The 17,957-nt window shown below is 38.8% G+C and overlaps 1 protein-coding gene across 1 annotated transcript in view; it reads right to left on the reverse strand.

Moving 5' to 3' along the window:
• Positions 1-12,735: 12,735 nt before the first annotated feature.
• Tet2 (tet methylcytosine dioxygenase 2) overlaps positions 12,736-17,957 on the reverse strand; it is a 124,501-nt gene continuing 119,279 nt past the window's right edge. The window contains exon 11 of the mRNA XM_076864461.2: positions 12,736-17,436. Coding sequence (XP_076720576.2) covers positions 15,947-17,436 — 1,490 coding nt within the window. The 3' untranslated portion in view covers positions 12,736-15,946. The remainder of the gene's footprint in view (positions 17,437-17,957) is intronic.

Here is a 17,957-nt window from a genome sequence, read left to right on the forward strand (position 1 = left end):
ACATTTCTAACTATTATTAAAAGTTAACTAAACAGAAACAGCTCAAAGCAAAACGCGAACTGAAAGGAAAAATGCTTGCTTATGCATAAGCCAAGATACATTCTTCTATTCTAATTGTAGCTACGTAATATTTTGTTTCTTTGAATAATGATTCCTGTTTTGTAACCACAAAGTACTGTGAGCCTGCCAAAATGAAAAGTATATATGATCAACTTCACAAGTAAAGATTGGGATTCAGCACCTTCACTTTGGTGTCTGTGTTGTGTCTCCACCCCTCTTTTCGCAGACTCCTCACCATCCGTTTGTCTACTGAGACCCCGTGTTGGAGCTGGACTCCAACAGTTTAGAATATATAAATATACTCTGAAAAGTAGGGAGGACGTTCGTCAAGTCCATTTGCCTTGTGAAGAAACCAAAACTTAACAGATAGAAGATTTAGGTGGCATTCTCCCCACTCTTCCCTCCCTGAATATGGAAGATTCCTTTGCAGCTGAGAGCAGGATGTCTCCCTTGTTTGCTGGCCTACCCAAGAATGGTGCCTGGCACACAGTAGGTATTCAATAAGTGTTTGAAGATAGAATAAAATGATGAGAGCTTCTTTCATATGATAGGGGAAATGAGGACTTTATAGTTTTTAAAAAACATTCTTTCTTCAATGAAAGTTATAATGAAGAATAACATATATACATAACAGTGTAACTATCATAATTATATAGTCTGTAAGTTTTCATCAAGTCAACACACTGTGTAACCAGCTTCCAGATACAGAAACAGAATTTTACTGGCACTTGGAAGCAGAACTCTTCCTATCTCATGCTGTCTATTAATCACTACTGACCACCAAAGTGTATCTCCCCCACTCAAGGGTAACAACTACCTTCACTTCCTAAATCTATGAATTTGTTTGCCTCTTATTGAACTTCATAGAGGATAAATAATACAATTTGAACTCTTTTTTGTTTGCTTTTATGCTTAACATTGTGTGAAACTTTATAAAAACATTTTATTTTTGAAATTAATCAATACCATGTAAAATCCCATATTTCTAGAAAAATAACCTCCAGTAAGTACCATTTTTTTTTTTAGCACAACGTGACACTCTTCTGAGAACTCACATACGTGAATGTTGTTACTTGACAGTTTCCTAAGTTGTGGGTATCGTTATCCTCAGTTTGTTGATAAACTTAAAGAGAAGTTAACTAGCTTGCAAGTAAATAACAAACTTGGAATTGATGCCACCCTCATTTGGACCCATGTCCCTCTGTCAACCATGCCCAAACTTTACTAACCACAACTCTAATTGGTCTTTCCCACATAGGACTCCTTTAACAGTTTTAAATAAAGACACATTTAGACAAACTAGGGGGAAATGTGGGGCTGGTACTAATTTAGAAATGGCTCTCTATGGCCATCTGTACCACATAATACAAGTTTCCCAGGGCCTCTTTGCTGCCTTGAACTCTGCGTATGGTGACTCCTTTGGGTTCTTTGCCCAAGGCTGACTCAGGGATGTGGAGCCCAAAAGGAGAGGAGTGGACCTAGCCTGGCTTTTGTCTTACAGATGTGGGCCTCAGGATGAATTCAAGGAGGACTGTCTCCCTCCACGTCCTGTTTATCTATGGGTCCCAACAGTCACAGGGCACAGGCCCAGTTAGAGGTCAGTTTTACACCAGCTGGTCTCAATTTCTTTGTAAGAGGTGGTGACCTTGGTTTGAATCAGTCCCAGTTGAGAAGGGTCTTCCTTTTTCAGATTGTGATCTGCATCTGTGGAACTTTTCTCCAGAGGCAAAATCTCCCAGCCAGGGATTTAGCATGTTTAGTTCCCAGCTGTTTTTAACACACCATTCAGAAAGATGAGGGTTTTTGTTCCCCCTTATTAGGATTTCCTTGTGCCAACATTATGCCTTTCCTATTTTTGTAGGCCTTTCATGCTACAGGCTTACACTGGCTCTTGCTTTTGCATCCATTTTTTATAAGATATAAGCAAACAAGGCTGGAGACATCTATTTGGCACCAGCAAAGGCTGTACTTAACATTGCGTTGTCTCACCAGATGTAGCTTATTTCCTCTGCTGATGTAATTCTCTTTAAAAGTTTCCTTTCCCCTGGCTCTCCTTTTCTGTTGTGCTTCCTGTTGTCTCAGAGAATGACTGTAAGGTGGTTAAGCACAAATTCATTCTCCCTGCAGCCTCCTCTTCTATCTCTAAGAGCCCAACTTCTGTTGTTCCTGATATCCTGCTGGGCACAACCCCAAGCTTAGTTTAGCTCTTGTGGTCCTCACAGCCACCTCTGGGGGAGACACACTGCTATTTCCATTTGGTACAGATGAAGCAATCCTTTCAAAAAAGTTGATGTAACTCACTCCAGGGCAGAACTGGGAATTATTTAAATTATTGAAAGTCAAACGGTCGGTTTTATCCTATTGCCTCCAAGTACTTTGACCATTAATAATTATAAAAGAATACTGTCTAGAGGAAAAGAGGTCCCATCTTTTAAAAAAATATTTTAAAATATTTTTAGTTGTAGATGGATACAATACTTTTATTTGGTTTATTTAGTTTTATGATGTGCAGGGGATGGATCAAACCCAGTGCCTCACACGTGCTAGGCAAGCACTCTACCACTGAGCTACAAACCCAGCCCCAAGAGGTTTCTTTTAGTTTGTTGGGGGAATTTCTAAAATAGAGATCCCCTTGTGTAGTATTTCTCTCTCCATTGCCCCTATCCAAACACCTCCATGCTTAAAGCCCTCTCCAGGTGGCATTCCTTGGGAGTGGTTCCTTCCAATGCCCTCCATGAGTATGTTTGGTCACCTATCTGGCACCTACTTATTGGACACTTTTATTTCATTTTTCAAATAACAGTGAATTCCTACCTCCCATCGCCAACCTTTTACTGGTGGCAGTTCTCTCATGTGTTTTATTTTCCAAACTGCCCTGAACATAGACTGTACGGGGAAATATATTTTTTTTCCTTTTTTTTTTTTTTTTTTTGATACTGGGGATTGAACCCAGTACCAAATGGGTACTAAGGACTTTGAAGGCAGATGCCAGGTATACTCTTTTTGTAATTCTACAGTACTTGCACATAATCACTTTGGTATTAATAGTGACAAGACCTCAGAGGCAGGGAGGGGCATAATTGTGGTTTTTCTCCTACCAGCCTGATTACCTGAAATGGAACTGAAGGAGGAAGGAATTGGGTAGGGTTACTCTTCAGTACTTACTCTGTCCTAGGCATTGTGATACATATTTTGTTCTGAAAACTTTCTATTAACACATATTGATTGTATACATCAATGGAAGTCACTGCGATATTTCCAGACATGAATGTAGCATGCATTGATCAAATCCAACCTCCTGTTTTACACCCCCACCCCCACACTTCCCAATCTCCAATGATCCCTACTCTGACTTTCAGGTTGACTTTTTTTTTTCGCTTCCACATATGAAGGAGAAAATTTAATTTTAAAATCCATTCAACTATTGATGGTCCCCTACATAGATTGGACCCCATAACTATGGTGAACAGTGCCACAGTAAACATGAGCATGCAGGTTCTCTTTGATAGGTTGATTTCAATTCCTTTGCAAATATAATTAGGAGTGATTACAGCTGGACCGTATGGTGGTTCCATTCCTAGTCTTTTGAGAAACCTCCACACTAACTTTCATAGTGATTGCACTAATTGACACTCTATCAGTGTGTAAGAGTTGTTTTTTTCTCTACACTTTCATCACTTTTTTAAAAAATAATAACCATTCTAATTGGAATGAATGGAATCTCATTATAGTTTTGATTTACATTTTCCTAATGATATTGAACATTTTTTCATATATTTGTTGGACATTTGTATTTTTTTGAGAAGCATCTATTCAGATCATTTTGTCCATTTTTTAATTGGGTTACTTGCTTTCATATTAAGTTTTTTGAGGTTCTTATATATTCTAGATACTAACTCTATCAGATGAGTAATTGGCAAATATTTTCTTCCATTTTGGAGGTTGTCTCTTCACTAGGCTCACTGTACAGAAGCTTTGTGTGTGTGTGTACTTTTGGGGTCCTTCTCAGAAAATTATTGCCTGAACAAAGATCTTTAAGAGATCTATGATTTTTTAAAAGCAATTTCAAAGTTTTTCCTTTTTTTGCCCCCTTATTTTTGTACTAGGGATTGAACCCAGGGGCACTTAACCATTGAGCCACATCCCCATCCCTTTTTGTTTTTTTTTAATTTTGAGAGATGATATCACTAAATGTTATTGAGCCTTGCCTATTTGCTGAGACTGGCTTTGAACTTGTGATCCTCCGACCTCAGTCTCCCAAGCCTCTGGGATTACAGTCATGGGCCACTGCACCTTGCCAAAGCTTAAGGTCTTGTATTAAAGTCTTTGAACTGTTTTTAGTTGATTTTTGTGCAGGGTGAGAGATGGCTCAAATTTCATCTTGTACATGTGGATATCCCTTTTCCCTAGCACCATTTGTTGAAGAGGCTGTCCTTTTTCCAATGTACATTTTTGGCACTTTCATCAATAATCAGTTGACTGGTGCTCACTTCAGCAGCACATATACTAAAATTGGGACGATACAGAGAAGATCAGCATCAGTTTATTTCTGGAATCTCTATTCTGTTACATTGTTATATGTTTTTGTGGTTGCTCTGGCTCTTTAATATGTCTTAAAACCAGGAATTATGATGCCTCCAATTTTGTCTCTTTAGCTCAAGACTGCTTTGATTTATTTGAGATCTTGTGTGCTTCTACGTGAATTTTAAGATTGTTTTTGCTAGTTCTGTGAAGAATGATATTAGTATTTTGAATGTCATTGGTATTTTACATTGAATCTGTAGCTCACTTTGGGTATTCTGGACATTTCAGCAACATTAATTCTTCTAGTCCATGAACATGGGAGGTTTTCCCATCATTCGGTGTCTTCAGTTTCTCTCATCAGTGTTTTGTAATGTCATTGTAGAGATCTTTCGCTTTCTTAGCTAAGTTTATTCTTAAGTATTTCATTTATTTTTTTGTATCCTCTGTGAATGAGTTACTTTTTATGATTTAGTTCTCAGCAAATTCATTAACAGTGTATAGAAAAGCTACTGATTTTTGTATTTTGTCACTTTAATGAATTCATTCATGAGTTCTGCCTTTGGTCAAGTCTCCAGTTTTTTCTATGTATAGAATCATAGCATATGGCTGGGCACGCTAGTACATGCCTATAATCCCCACTACTTAGGAGGCTGAGGTAGGAGGATTGTGAGTTCAAAGCTGGCCTCAGCAATTTAGTGAGGCCCTAAGCAACTCAGTGAGACCCTGTCTCTAAATAAAATACAAAAAAGGGTTGGGGATGAAGCTTAGTGGTCAAGTGCCCCTGAATTCAATCCCTGGTACCAAAAATAAGTAAAAAATAAATAATTTTATTTACTATTTACGGTGAATATGTTAACCCTAATTTCTCGTGTGTAAACAAAGCTGAAGAAGGTTTGTGACTTAAAAATATCAGTATTTAATAATTATTATTAGGTAAATCAGGTTACTGCAATTGAAGTTGTCATGAAACAATGTAGCCAACTATGTTGGTTATATTAATTTTATATTCTCCCTCAAATCTCTATTATATCTTCCTAATATTCACAATGGAGGTGTGTGTGTGTGTGTGTGTGTGTAAGAATAAAACTGTGCAAAGTTAACTCTTATACAAGTTCTACAATGATTTGGAGTAGACAGTACTGTTCCCTTGTAAATGTTTTCTAGTTTAAATACCATGTACATAGAGTAAGAGATATGTACCTACTTATAATTAAAATGAATCTTTTCAGCATTTGGGACATATATTATCATTATACAACTTTTATGACAGTTGTAAGTCTCATATATGAAAGACCTACTGAATAAGGAAAAAGACCCACTTTAGTTAGAAATGTGATGCACATTTGATTGCAATAAAATGACACTCAGTGAAGAAATGGAATTTATCAAGTCAGTGGGGTTTTACCTACTTCTGTCTTCCCCTTTCTGTTACAAAGCATGCAGCTGTGCAAGAAGTCTTGGAGGAAGTGGAGGAAGGCTGGGGCTCTACCCCTCACTGCTGTGTTTCCTCACCCAAGTTACTTTTCCCCCAGGCCTCAGTTTCCTTATCATTTCTTTCTCTAAAATGGCTCTTGAAGCTGCGCATGGTGATGCACACCTGTAATCCCAGTGGCATGGGAGTCTGAGGCAGGAGGATCGGGAGTTCAAAGCTAGCCTCAGCAATGTCAATGTGCTAAGCAACTCAGTGAGACCCTGTCTCTAAATACAATACAGAATAGGGCTAGGATGTGGCTCAGGGGTTGAGTGCCCCTGAATTCAATTCCTCATGCTAAAAATCAAAGCCAAGGATGGATTTTTTTTTTTAAGAGGCAACTCATTCTTTATTCAGTTGGTGTTCATCGCTTACACATTATGTACCAACCAGTATTCCAGAAGCTGGGGACAAAATTGATAAAAATTCCTGCCCCCACATAAGTCATGTTCTGTTGAGAGAAAAATACAATTAAAAACATGTGATATGCTAGATGATGGTAAATGTCATGGAGAAAACTGAAGGGAGAAAGAGTACAGAGAGGGCTGTTGGGGAGGGGGTAAAGGAGCAGTGATAGAATCAAAGACAGCTCTTGGGCCTGGGGACGTAGCTCAGTGATAGAATGCTTGCTTAGCAAGTTCAAGACCCCAAGTTTGAGCCCCACCACCAGAAAGTAGGAAGGGAATCTTTATCCAAGTTCTACAGTGACTTGGAGTACGTAGCAAAGTGCCTTTGTATGTGTTTCCTAGTTTAAAAAATATACTCTATATGTATTTGGAGTAAGAGATGTGCTACTTACATTTAATACTAATCTTTTTAGGAAAGAAAGCCTTCTCATGTGTATAATTCCAGAAATTCCTCAACTCTTTCTTCTGTACAACTTTCCATCACTACTGAACCATTCCCATCTACATACAGAGAAAATTCTATATGCTACCCCACCTTATAATGCTCTTTCTTTGCTTCCAACTATAATGGAGATAATGTCTGATGTCTTTTCTCTCTTTCTAGAATATCTGCTTAAAGAACAATCTTGACACATGGTCTTCAACTCCTTTCCTTCAATTCTCTCTTGAACCTCTCCAATCAGGCTTTGGCCCTCACAATTCCATCAAAACAACTATAAATATTGTCAATAGGAAGCCAGTGGTTCTTTCTCAGGTCTCATCTTCTTATTTCAGCAGCATTTGACATAGTTGGTCAAACCAAGAAGAGCTTCAAGCTTTCTTTTTGAAGCTCTTTCTTCAATTGTTTCTAGAAAATCTCCTCATCTCATTCCTTTTCTACCAACTGCATCAACTGCCCCTTTCCTATCCTCCTTGTAGGGTTCTTTCCTGCATCTCAACCTCTGACTACTGGAGTAGCCTATGGCTCTATCTTTGGGTGTCTTGTCTTTGTACATGCCTCTTCTGATCATCTTATTTAGTCTACTAGATTTAATATACTGTGTATGCTGATGACCCCCGCATTTGTGTCTCCATCACACTTCTTTTTTCGGGGGAGGGGCTATTCGGAATATTGAACTCAGGGGAACTCAACCACTGAGCTGCAATCTCAGCCCTTTTGTATATTTTTTTAAATTTATTTTGTGACAGGGTCTCACTGAGTTACTTAGTGCCTCGTTGTTGCTGAGGCTGGCTTTGAACTCCTGATCCTCCTTCTTCAGCCTCCTGGGTCACTGGGATTACAGGCGTGGGCCACTGTGCCCAATTCTGCCACACTTCTTTTCTGAACTTGAGTTTTCTTTTCCAATTGTCTTTTCAGCACTGCCACTTGGATGTCTAGTATGCTTTCAAACTCAACTCTTAAAAATAAATTCTGGACTCCTTCCATCCCAGTGCTCAAACATTCTCTCAGTTTCTCATACCAAACATTTGAACTGACTTCCTTGACTTTCACACCTACATCTTGGGCTTAACCCCTTCGTATGACTTCTAACCTGAAAGATTTGTTCATTACAGTGGCCCCCTCTTTAGTCTCTTGTTTCCATCTTTGCCTTTTAATTTTATTTTTCAGAGTTATCTTTTAAAGCACGAATTAGCTTATGCCCTTCCTCTCCTGACAATTCTCCAATATTTTCATCTTACTTAGAGTAAAGGCCAAAGAACTTAGTGTTCTACAATAAGCCCTGGAATGTTCTGACCTCATTCCCTAGTAGGCTCTTCATCACTCTGCTCCAGCCACAGTCTTCCTGTGCCCATGATGCCACTTCACGGACTTTCACTTGCTATTTTCTCTACTTGATTTGCTCTTTTCCCAAATATCCACAAGGCTCCCATATTCACTGCCCTCAAATGTTTCTTAATCCATGAAGAGTTTCTTAAACAATCTATATGTTAAAAAAAATCCTCTATTCACCCTTCCCTACAGCCAGCATTCTCTATCCACCTTTTCCTGCTTTTTTCCTCTCCACAGAACTTAACGCCTTGTGTATGTTGTCCTAACTCTCCCGACTAGAATAAATATCCCAAGAGAAAGATGCTTAGTGGCTATGTTCACTGTTGGGTACCCAACATCTGGAAAGGCACCAGGTACAGAATGAGTGCCTAAAACTATGTGAATGGATGAAGGAAGGAATCCATAAAACCAGTATTAGAAGAAGTGATCCCTAAGATCTCATTCAGATCAGATTTTGATGATTTGGTACAGCTAATAAATACTTATTACTTCTCACTTATGACTTGAAAATGCATAAAATAAAATCACTATGGTAAGAAATTGCCTGGACTGAGCTGATCAATTATAATAGCTAACATTTTTTAGTTCTTCTGATGTGCTGTAAATGAGCTTGTTTATTCTTCACTAAATCCTTGTGAAATAGATATTATGTCTATTGTTCAGATGCAAAAAATTTTAAAAATGAAAGATTAGCCCCTAGTTATGGTCACAGAGTAACTGGTAAAGCTGGGGCTTGACCCCACACACCAGACTCCAGACTTTTAATTCTTTAACATGCCATCTCCCATGTGATACACAGATAATTGTCTCTTAAAGTCAGTGCTACATTTATTTTTTAAAATTAACTTAAAATTAATTTTCTAGTCATACTTAACAGTGGGATATATTGCGACATATTTGTACATGTACATAACATAATTTGGTCCATTGATTTCCTCAATGAATCCTTTTTTCCTCTCTTTTCTCTCCCTGAGTCCCCTTTTTCTACTTATACTTGGTCTCCATTCAATGATATGTTTAAAATATAACTAGTGTCTCTCTTCTTTCTTAACATACTCTGCTTTAAAATATTTTATTCAAGTACATGTTTTAGACATGGATATTACAAAAATTAATTTTATGAACTATATCCTGTTAGTAGGTATCATTGTCCTGTGCATGGTGGTGCATGTCTGTAATCCTAGTGGCTCAGGAGGCTGAGACAGGAGGATCTCGAGTTCAAAGCCAGCCTCATCAATGGTGAGGTACTAAACAACTCAGTGAGTTGTATCTAAATAAAACACAAAATAGGGCTGATGGTATGGCTTAGTGGGTGAGTATTCCTGAGTTCAATCCCTGGTACTCCCCCAAAAAAAAATTTTATTCAAGTGCATGTTTTAGACATGGATATTGTGAACATTAGTTTTATGAAATATAACCTGTAAGTAGGTGACATTGTTGTAAGTAATAGAAATAAAAACAGGTATAAATCCCTGACATTTTTTTTCTTTTAGCTCAGAAATGGTTTGCACTTCTCATTCATCTTTGATATATATTTGGTTTGTTAGAAATTGTAAAGTCACTACAACTACTGGAGTTTCCATCATCACCAGGGAGTTGTAAACCTTTTGACAGTGATGTCAGATTACAGATGGGGAACTATTCCCTTGTTTTGTGATTGACTTCTCTCTAGCTTTGCTATTCTAGTGATGGGTCCTGATCATGTGTTTTCATGTAAACCTGTTTTGTTTGGGAAGGGAGCCAGGGGTTCTGTTCATAGGGAAAGGGGGAGGGGGAGGGGGCCACAGGAACCAGAAGTGGGGCTCTGATATGGGGTCAGTAGAGGAACTTGCTAGCATGAAGCAAAGGGGAAGAAGAGAGCTGAAAAACTCTTCATAAAACTTACCATTTATTCTATTGAAAACCTTTTATATATTCATTTATTCACAACCCTATGATGGGTGCACACTGATTTTTCAGAGGAGACTCAGCAGCACTCAACTATATATACTACTACCTGGTCTTCATCATATTCTTTAAAGCCAAATCAAGAAACTACCTGTGAGAAGGGTCAGAATACCCCAGGCAGCATGTTTCAAGCAACACAGGTTTCAGCTAACGTGGCTATGCATGGAATTAAAACCACATGGTCAGTGGAACATGCCTATAAATCTTTACTTCTGAGAATTCAGATTATCTGAATTCATTCTTGGGCAGTGGGAGGTTGTAGGGTTTTCATATGACTACTATTTTACCCAGTCACTTAGTTGAATTCACATTTCAGTTTGAATTAAGACTGAGAGAGGAAAGGTGTTAAATTCAGCACATTAAACCCCTTCTAAAACAGCATAAAAAGAAGCCCTCAAAGACAGTGTATTGGCCAAAGCAAGGAATAGTGGCTCCTTTGAAGAGTGACTGTTGGACTAGACAACCAAAGAAATGTGTGAGAAATTACCTGGTAAAGGAGAGGGGAATTTAAGCAAGTGATTCCACATGGGAACAAAAATATCTTTGTTCTTTGAAACGGAATTATTCTGGTAAAACTGAAGTACTGTAAATTGCAGTTAATTCTTTTCCAAGCATCGCTTTTGTCCATTTTCTCACTTCAACAAATGGAGTGTACTTCTCCTGTGGGGGTTGGGGAGGGAGGCCAGCAGTTGGTACCTGACCCCAGACTGATGTGTGGAGTGACTGAAGTCAGTGTTTTCATGCACCAAGCACTGTCCTTACCTGAAACCTGGAAAAAAAAAGATGCTTCCGCCAGACCTCTGTTTTTGTTGGATATTCACTTCAGATGGTCTTTAAAACAAAGTACCAATTTAAAAACTCTCAAGGACTTGAGGACCTGTCGAATACTGACTTTTCTGCAGGAATCTGGTTCTCTAGACAGCTGAGGAGTGCAGAGAGGTAGAACTAGGCAGGAGTCACAGCTAAGCCTGAGTTCTACAAAGCAGGAAGGTTTTCACAGTAAACCAACCAGAGGCCAAAGCAGCAAGTGGCACAGCGTCACAGGGCAGTTGTGTGCACCCCTGCCGGCATGAAAAGGTTTGTTCTTGGCAATTCTTTCTAGGGGAGGCAAAGAGCCAATAAAGCTTTTTGAATACTGCTAATCTGTCATTTCCAGCTGTCTCCTGCTACAGTATTATAAGCAGCAGGCCTGCTTGCAGCCCCATCTGTAGCAGGCCAGCATCCCCAGCTCCATGGGTCAGTCACATGAAGACTGGTGGGGGCCTTAGCAGGAAGTCTTTGAGCTTGCAGTCTCAAATTCTCCCTGCCCCAGGCAAGTGGAGACCTATGTGCAAATGTGAAGAACAGGAGGTTTCCAAGGTTCAGCCAGATGACAGATGATGAAATGAGGGCTGACGCAGGGCCCAGAGTGTTGAAGCTAAAAGAAAAAAGTTATTGGGTCACTGCTTTTTAGTGATGTTGCTTCCCTCCCGCCCCCATAATATTCTGGCTTGGAGCAGAGTCCTGGAGGAATCTCCCAATAAGCTAAAAGGTTAGTAGATGGTAGTCACTTCCAGGGTGGCACTGTTCAAATCAGATGTGGCCCTGTCTGAGTAGAAAGAAGTATGGAAAAGGGAATTCCCTTATTTTTTTTGCAGATAGAAATGATTTGTCTGCTATTTTGGGAAGGGTGGAGGGTGGGAAGATTCTATAACTATTGACAGTTTCACATCTAGTTCTAGGTACTAATTCAGAAGAGTGCACTGGTGTAATGGTGTAAATTCACATGACAGAGAATGGGTGGAAAGGAGGATGATTTTGCCTCAAGCTCCCTGAAGCCTTGCGTGATGAGATGAAGACACATACTCCTGCCTGATGCCTCTCAGGCTACCTTTCCTCACTTCCGATGCACAAAGCTTAACTGCCTTTATGATGGACATGGAGAAAGTTTCATTAAAAGTGAGCATGAATAGGAAAGCTGACAGTCTAGAAACAAAGTTGGCCTTAGATTTGCAAAACAATTTCAATGTTTTGAAATTGTAAGAGTTGATGGGAAGAGCTCTCCTAGACAGCACACAGGATTAGACGTCATTACTTCATTCTTGATTTACACAATCTACACAGGGAAAACAGAACTTAAAAGTAAGCTGGGGGGGAAAATGAGTATTTAGACTTTTTAGCCAGAAATATACATTGGCTTTCATGTTGGTATTAGATATATTTAACATTAGGAATAACTGCAAAGTGATGGGCATGGTGGCTCATGCTTGTAATCCCAGGGATTCAGGAGGCCAAAGCAGAAGCTCAAGTTTAAAACCAGCCTTAGCAACTTAGTGATGCCCTGTCTCAAAATTAAAACAGCTGAGGAGGTGGCTGCGTGTTCAAGTGCCCCGGGGTTAAATCCCCAGTACCTCCCCCACCCCCAAAGAATAAATGAAAAGTATTTTTAAAAAAATTCTTCTCATTTAGTTTTACCTCAGTGAGGGGCAGTCATTCAGGAAGTAAACTCCAGCAACATGACACTTGGAGTGCATTAAATAAATATAAATTTTATTAAAAACACTCACATAGCGTTATCAGGAATGATATAATAATAAACAGCTTTCAAATAACCTGCATTCATAACATTACAATACTTACAGTATTTATAACCATCCTCAGATTTTATAAACAAACCAAACATCTCATGAAAATGAAATAACTACATTAAAAAAATAAAGCATAGAAAAATGCACACAGAAGTTCATTATCTTAGTGTCGAACTGCAAAAATCTCCTACACAAGTTAACCGCTAGCTTTAGAAGTGAACTGTACATCACTGTGCGTCAAATCAAGATGAAAAATTCATTCAAGTAAAGTTGACACCACTCAGAAGCATTTTCAAGTATGGCTATATAGTCAACCTGATATTCCTATAAGCAAATTGTAGATCTGCTTTCCATTCATTCTGAGGCAGGTTTGATATTTACAATGATAGATCTGGTATTTACAATATGCCACTTAATTTTCTCTCTTCCTAACTTCTTTCCAACCTCCCCCAAATATTTTTACTGCTCTTATTGGCCAGCAGTTTGACAAATGACAGTGGATGATATAGAATATTTGTTCATTAGGGATGGCTGACTCAGAATCACCAAATGCACATGCAGTAACCAAATGTTCTGGGTTAAATATTATGGTATATGTAAAACATTAAATATGTGGTGCACAGCAAACATTTTAAAAATGCTTGAGCAATTTATTTTAAAAACAAAAATCAAAAAGGTTAAAAAAAACCCAAAGTCTCCACTGATTAAAGATTTGACCAGTAAAACCCAAGTCTCTATTGATTAAGAATTTATTTGAAAAGCTAATAAACAAACGTGTTTAGACTGAAATGCAATTGTACAGTCCTATTGCACATCATACCTCCAGATGTCAGGCATGTATGGGAGTCCTCGTGGAGTATGTACCTGTTTGATTACAAAATCATAAAAGCTTTATCGAGAGTTAAAATACTATGGCCAACAGCCACTTGCCAAACTCCTGCCTTACAATTTTCCCTTTATCAGCTCAGTGCATTCTATTTTCATTTTTTTCCCTCCTCAAACAGTCAAAAGTCCTCCAACTTTTAAAATGCTTTTCTTTACAATTAAAAGCCAACAGATTTACAAAATTAGTTTTACTTACATCAGTACATATACAAGTAAAATAGGAGGGATTCAAAATAAAGGGTTAAATCCCTGAAAAAAGAATATATTTATTAAACTACAACAATTTTACATAAACACAGGTGACACATTGGCATAAGGAGAACATGAGCTGAAATTTCCCTGAATTTTTAGAACAAAAAGGTTGAAGTTCAAGTTACACTTGCTAAGAAATCAAGTATTGAAAAAAAAAGTATGTTTTTTAACAATTAAAAAAAAAAGACTTGGAAAAAAATGATGGTACACAATGCTATTAAGCTTTCACTCTCAGTTCAATATCCTATTGCCAAACTAGTGTTGAGGTATATGACAAGTAGGAACATCACTCAAACCTTTAATGAATTCTTTGCTCACATTATGATATATTTGTAGCAGGCTGAATAGCACCATCATGATGTGAATTCTGCTTCAATGCCATATATATAGATATATATGTATATATTTAAATTTTTACAGTACTAAAATACTAAAGCATTGTTAAAAAAGTTTTGTTTACAATTTAATTTACTATACAACTCTTTCATTTCTTCTTTATACAAATTAATGATTTTAAAACCACCACAGCAAACCAGCTGCCTGTTTATCTTTTTAACCAACAGATTCACATGGAACTAACCCTGCTTACTCATCTTCTACAGGCATCAGTCCACTCAATCTTCCTTGGAAAGGAGGACACACTAAGAAATGACAACATCACAAAGTACATAATCATAGACACAAAGGCAGACTGCCATTTAGTTCTCTGAAGAGCATATAGATCCATAAAATAGCATAGGTTGAAGTGTACAAGCTTTGCTGAGTCGGTAGCATGCGGCTAATTGTTACCTGCAGTTAACAGAAAATCATTAAAACTGTACATATTTGAGCAATGACCTTGTCATATAATTCTGTGTAAAACTGTTTTTACAGTATAGCATGTGAGATGAGCACCAGGAAACACATGTTTTGTGGACTAACATATTCCCTTGAATCCAGTAAGCCTCATTTTGGATTTAACTGGCTGTGTTAAAAACGAACACATTGCTCATCAGCAGATGCATGGCTAAAAGCAAAAATGTTTTAAAAGCTCTCCTTTTATTTCCTTTAAAAAAAAATCAACTTTTCATACTAAAATGAAAGTAAACTATATTTTTAAAATGTCTCCGTACCTTAGCATTGTTCAAGTTGCCAAAGCTTAGGTAGACAAAGTGCTTCTAAAACACCATTTAAATATTTATACATATACATGTATGTGCACATATACAAAGGTGTGTGCATATATGTACATATATACGTTTACTGTCCTACAAGGACGTCACTGGATGAGCAAAATCCAGAGGCCGTTAAAATGTCCACATCTTAAAAACTAAGCTTTGTGTAAGAACAAGTAATTATGATAAAAACTTGAATGAAAGGTGCCCCTTCTTTAAGGGCACTGGAGTACACTGATAGCATCTTGATGACATAAAGGCATTAAATTTTTAGCTATTAAAGACACCATTTTCTTAGCACCATTTCGTAGAACATCCAAACAAATTCAGTGTTTTGCTGCTATTCATTTACACTTCCTGTAGCTATTTTGATAAATAAAAGTTAATAAGATTACAGTAAAAACTGCATGTTAAAAAGTCATAATTCCAGTATTTCAGTACATTGTGTATTCAGCACCAGATGGTATTTTAAGATTCCTACAACCGTAATACTACAGTACTTGTTTGTGTTCCATAACTATGCAAACTTGGTATTATTAAAAGTGGTCACAGATGAGTAAAATTATAAGAGAGGGGAAAAGAAAAGCACATTTTACATATCATCTCATCCAATAATAGAACCAGTGTTTAAAAATGTAAATTGTGGAACACTTCCTTCTCCACCTTCTTTTTGCATAGAATGCTTTGGTCTTTTTCCTGGATGCCATCTGTGACCACCTGGGAGTCGGCTGAAATTAAGTGCTATGGTTAAGATGACCTTTTTTATTTTTGCTGGTGAGTGGAGGTTTTTCCCACCGCATTTGTCATAAATACTGTGACCTTTCCCCACTGCCCACGTCACGAGAGCTACACTACTGACAAGTTGGTTGTGGTCTATCCAAACGAGGTTACCAACAAAAAGGGTATCATCATATGTATCTGTTGTAAGGCCCTGTGACCCGAGTGAAGGCATATGGAGATGTAGTTATTGTGGAGTCTGTGGTCCCAGATGTGGTCTTTTCAGCAAGGGACTTGATGAAGCGCAGGTAAGTAGGCTCGGAAGGCTCATGCGGCTCAGTGGGCTCCCGTTTCACTTTTTTGCCATGTGTTTTCTGAGGCACGTAGTCCGGGCCATACTTTTCACACTCCTCTTCTTTCTCACGGGCTTTTTCAGCCATTTTGGCCTCCCAGAGAGCCAAGCCATGTTTTGGCTCATTCATGCTCTTGTGCTGGTAAAAGACAAGGGAGATCCTAGTGGGGTGCATCCTATTGGGATTCTTTAAGGGGGTTGTGGCATGCAGCTCACGCTTTGCACACTCGATGAGAATTGACCCATGAGTTGGAGCCACAGCCACTCCCCCAATGTCAGGATCCAGAAAGCACTGCTCACTGTCTGACCAGACCTCCTCCTCCTCCTCTGCAGTAGAAGTCACTCCCTGGACTGGTGTGGCAGGCTCCTTCTCCTGACTGTTAGCATCACTTAATTTGTGTAATACACCTTGGACAGAAGCAGTTCTATCATGGTTAAGCCCTGGAAGCATCTTAGCTAGACCATTAGCTGTATGGGAAAGCATGTCATTCTCTTTGTTTTGGAGATGCAGGGCGTGAATAGAGCTGTTGATCATGTTTGAAGCTGCACTGTAGTTATGGATTATGTGAGAAGGTGGATGATGTTCACCGCTTTTACAGTCTATGTTTGGATTGCTCAGATTAGGTGGTAATCTAGAGGCAGCACCCATGAAGTGGCCCTCCATCTCGTGAGTGGAATAAGGAGGAAATGTCCCTACGTGGTGTACATTTGGTCTAATGGTACAACTGCTGAAAGTATCTCCCTGCATATTTTGGTTTCCATAACCTAAGTACTTAGTGGTAAAACTCTGGCTATTTCCAAATCTGTGCTGGTAAAGTGTATGGATGGGTGGCAGATTCAGCTTAGAGAGATGGTCTTGGCTTGGATACCTATACAGATCCATTGGCTGAGACTGGGGAGAATAGGAACCCAAATAAGGGGAGCAGTTGTCCATTGACACATTCCCATTGCACTGATAGGATGGATATTGGTTATTTGGATTTAAAAGTCCAGGGTAGGGGTTCATGGGATTAGAAGAACTCAAATATGAACTTGCAGCTTGGGATGAGGTGGAATAGAGGTTCATAGCGTTGGCGCCTCCATAAATCTCCGAAGTATGTGAAGAGCTTGGATAAGGATTGATGGGATTGGGCCGTCTCATGTATAGATTGGTGGGTCCAGATGACGAGTAAGAGCTGACAGACTCTGACTGAGGGTGATTATTCAAGGTGTGGTGGGGCTGCTGCGGCTGCTGATGAGTGTGCTGGGGCTGCTGGGGTCGCTGCTGCTGTTGTTGGGATTGGGGCTGCTGGGACTGCTGCATGACTGGTCCTGAAAGTCGCAAAAGTTCTGTGGAGAAGATAAGAGAGCAGGAACGAATGCTCCATTATTATTTTATGAAGGCTAATGAGGAAACTTAAATGTATAAGAGAAAGCCCACCAGGATTATAAAACCCCTGTTCATCAAGGGCTTAACCCTAAAGCAAAGTCAAGAGTTCTCATCACTGGCATAATCTTTTATGTCTAAAGCATTAGAAATAAAATGCAGAACTTTTAACTTGTACAGTTTTGTAAGTAAAGAGATATATAATAAACATCTAAAGGTATTCCATGGAGAGCATCCTATCCTCTGGAGTTTCTAAACAGCTGTTATGAAGTACTCTCCTCCCTACCCACTTTAGTTATCCCTACCTCAAGACAGATCCGAGACCTCACTTTCTAGTGATTTTGTAAAAACCCACTACAAATGTGGGTCTGATGAAGCAGGGGTCACAATGCATTATAAACCATCTGTTTTTAGCACTCTCTCACCACCTCTACTATGAGCCAAATTCCTGCAGGGAAGGGAACATGTCTTATCTTACTTCTTT

The sequence above is a fragment of the Callospermophilus lateralis genome, chromosome 8 (genome assembly GCF_048772815.1).
Source record: "Callospermophilus lateralis isolate mCalLat2 chromosome 8, mCalLat2.hap1, whole genome shotgun sequence".
NCBI lineage: Eukaryota > Metazoa > Chordata > Mammalia > Rodentia > Sciuridae > Callospermophilus > Callospermophilus lateralis.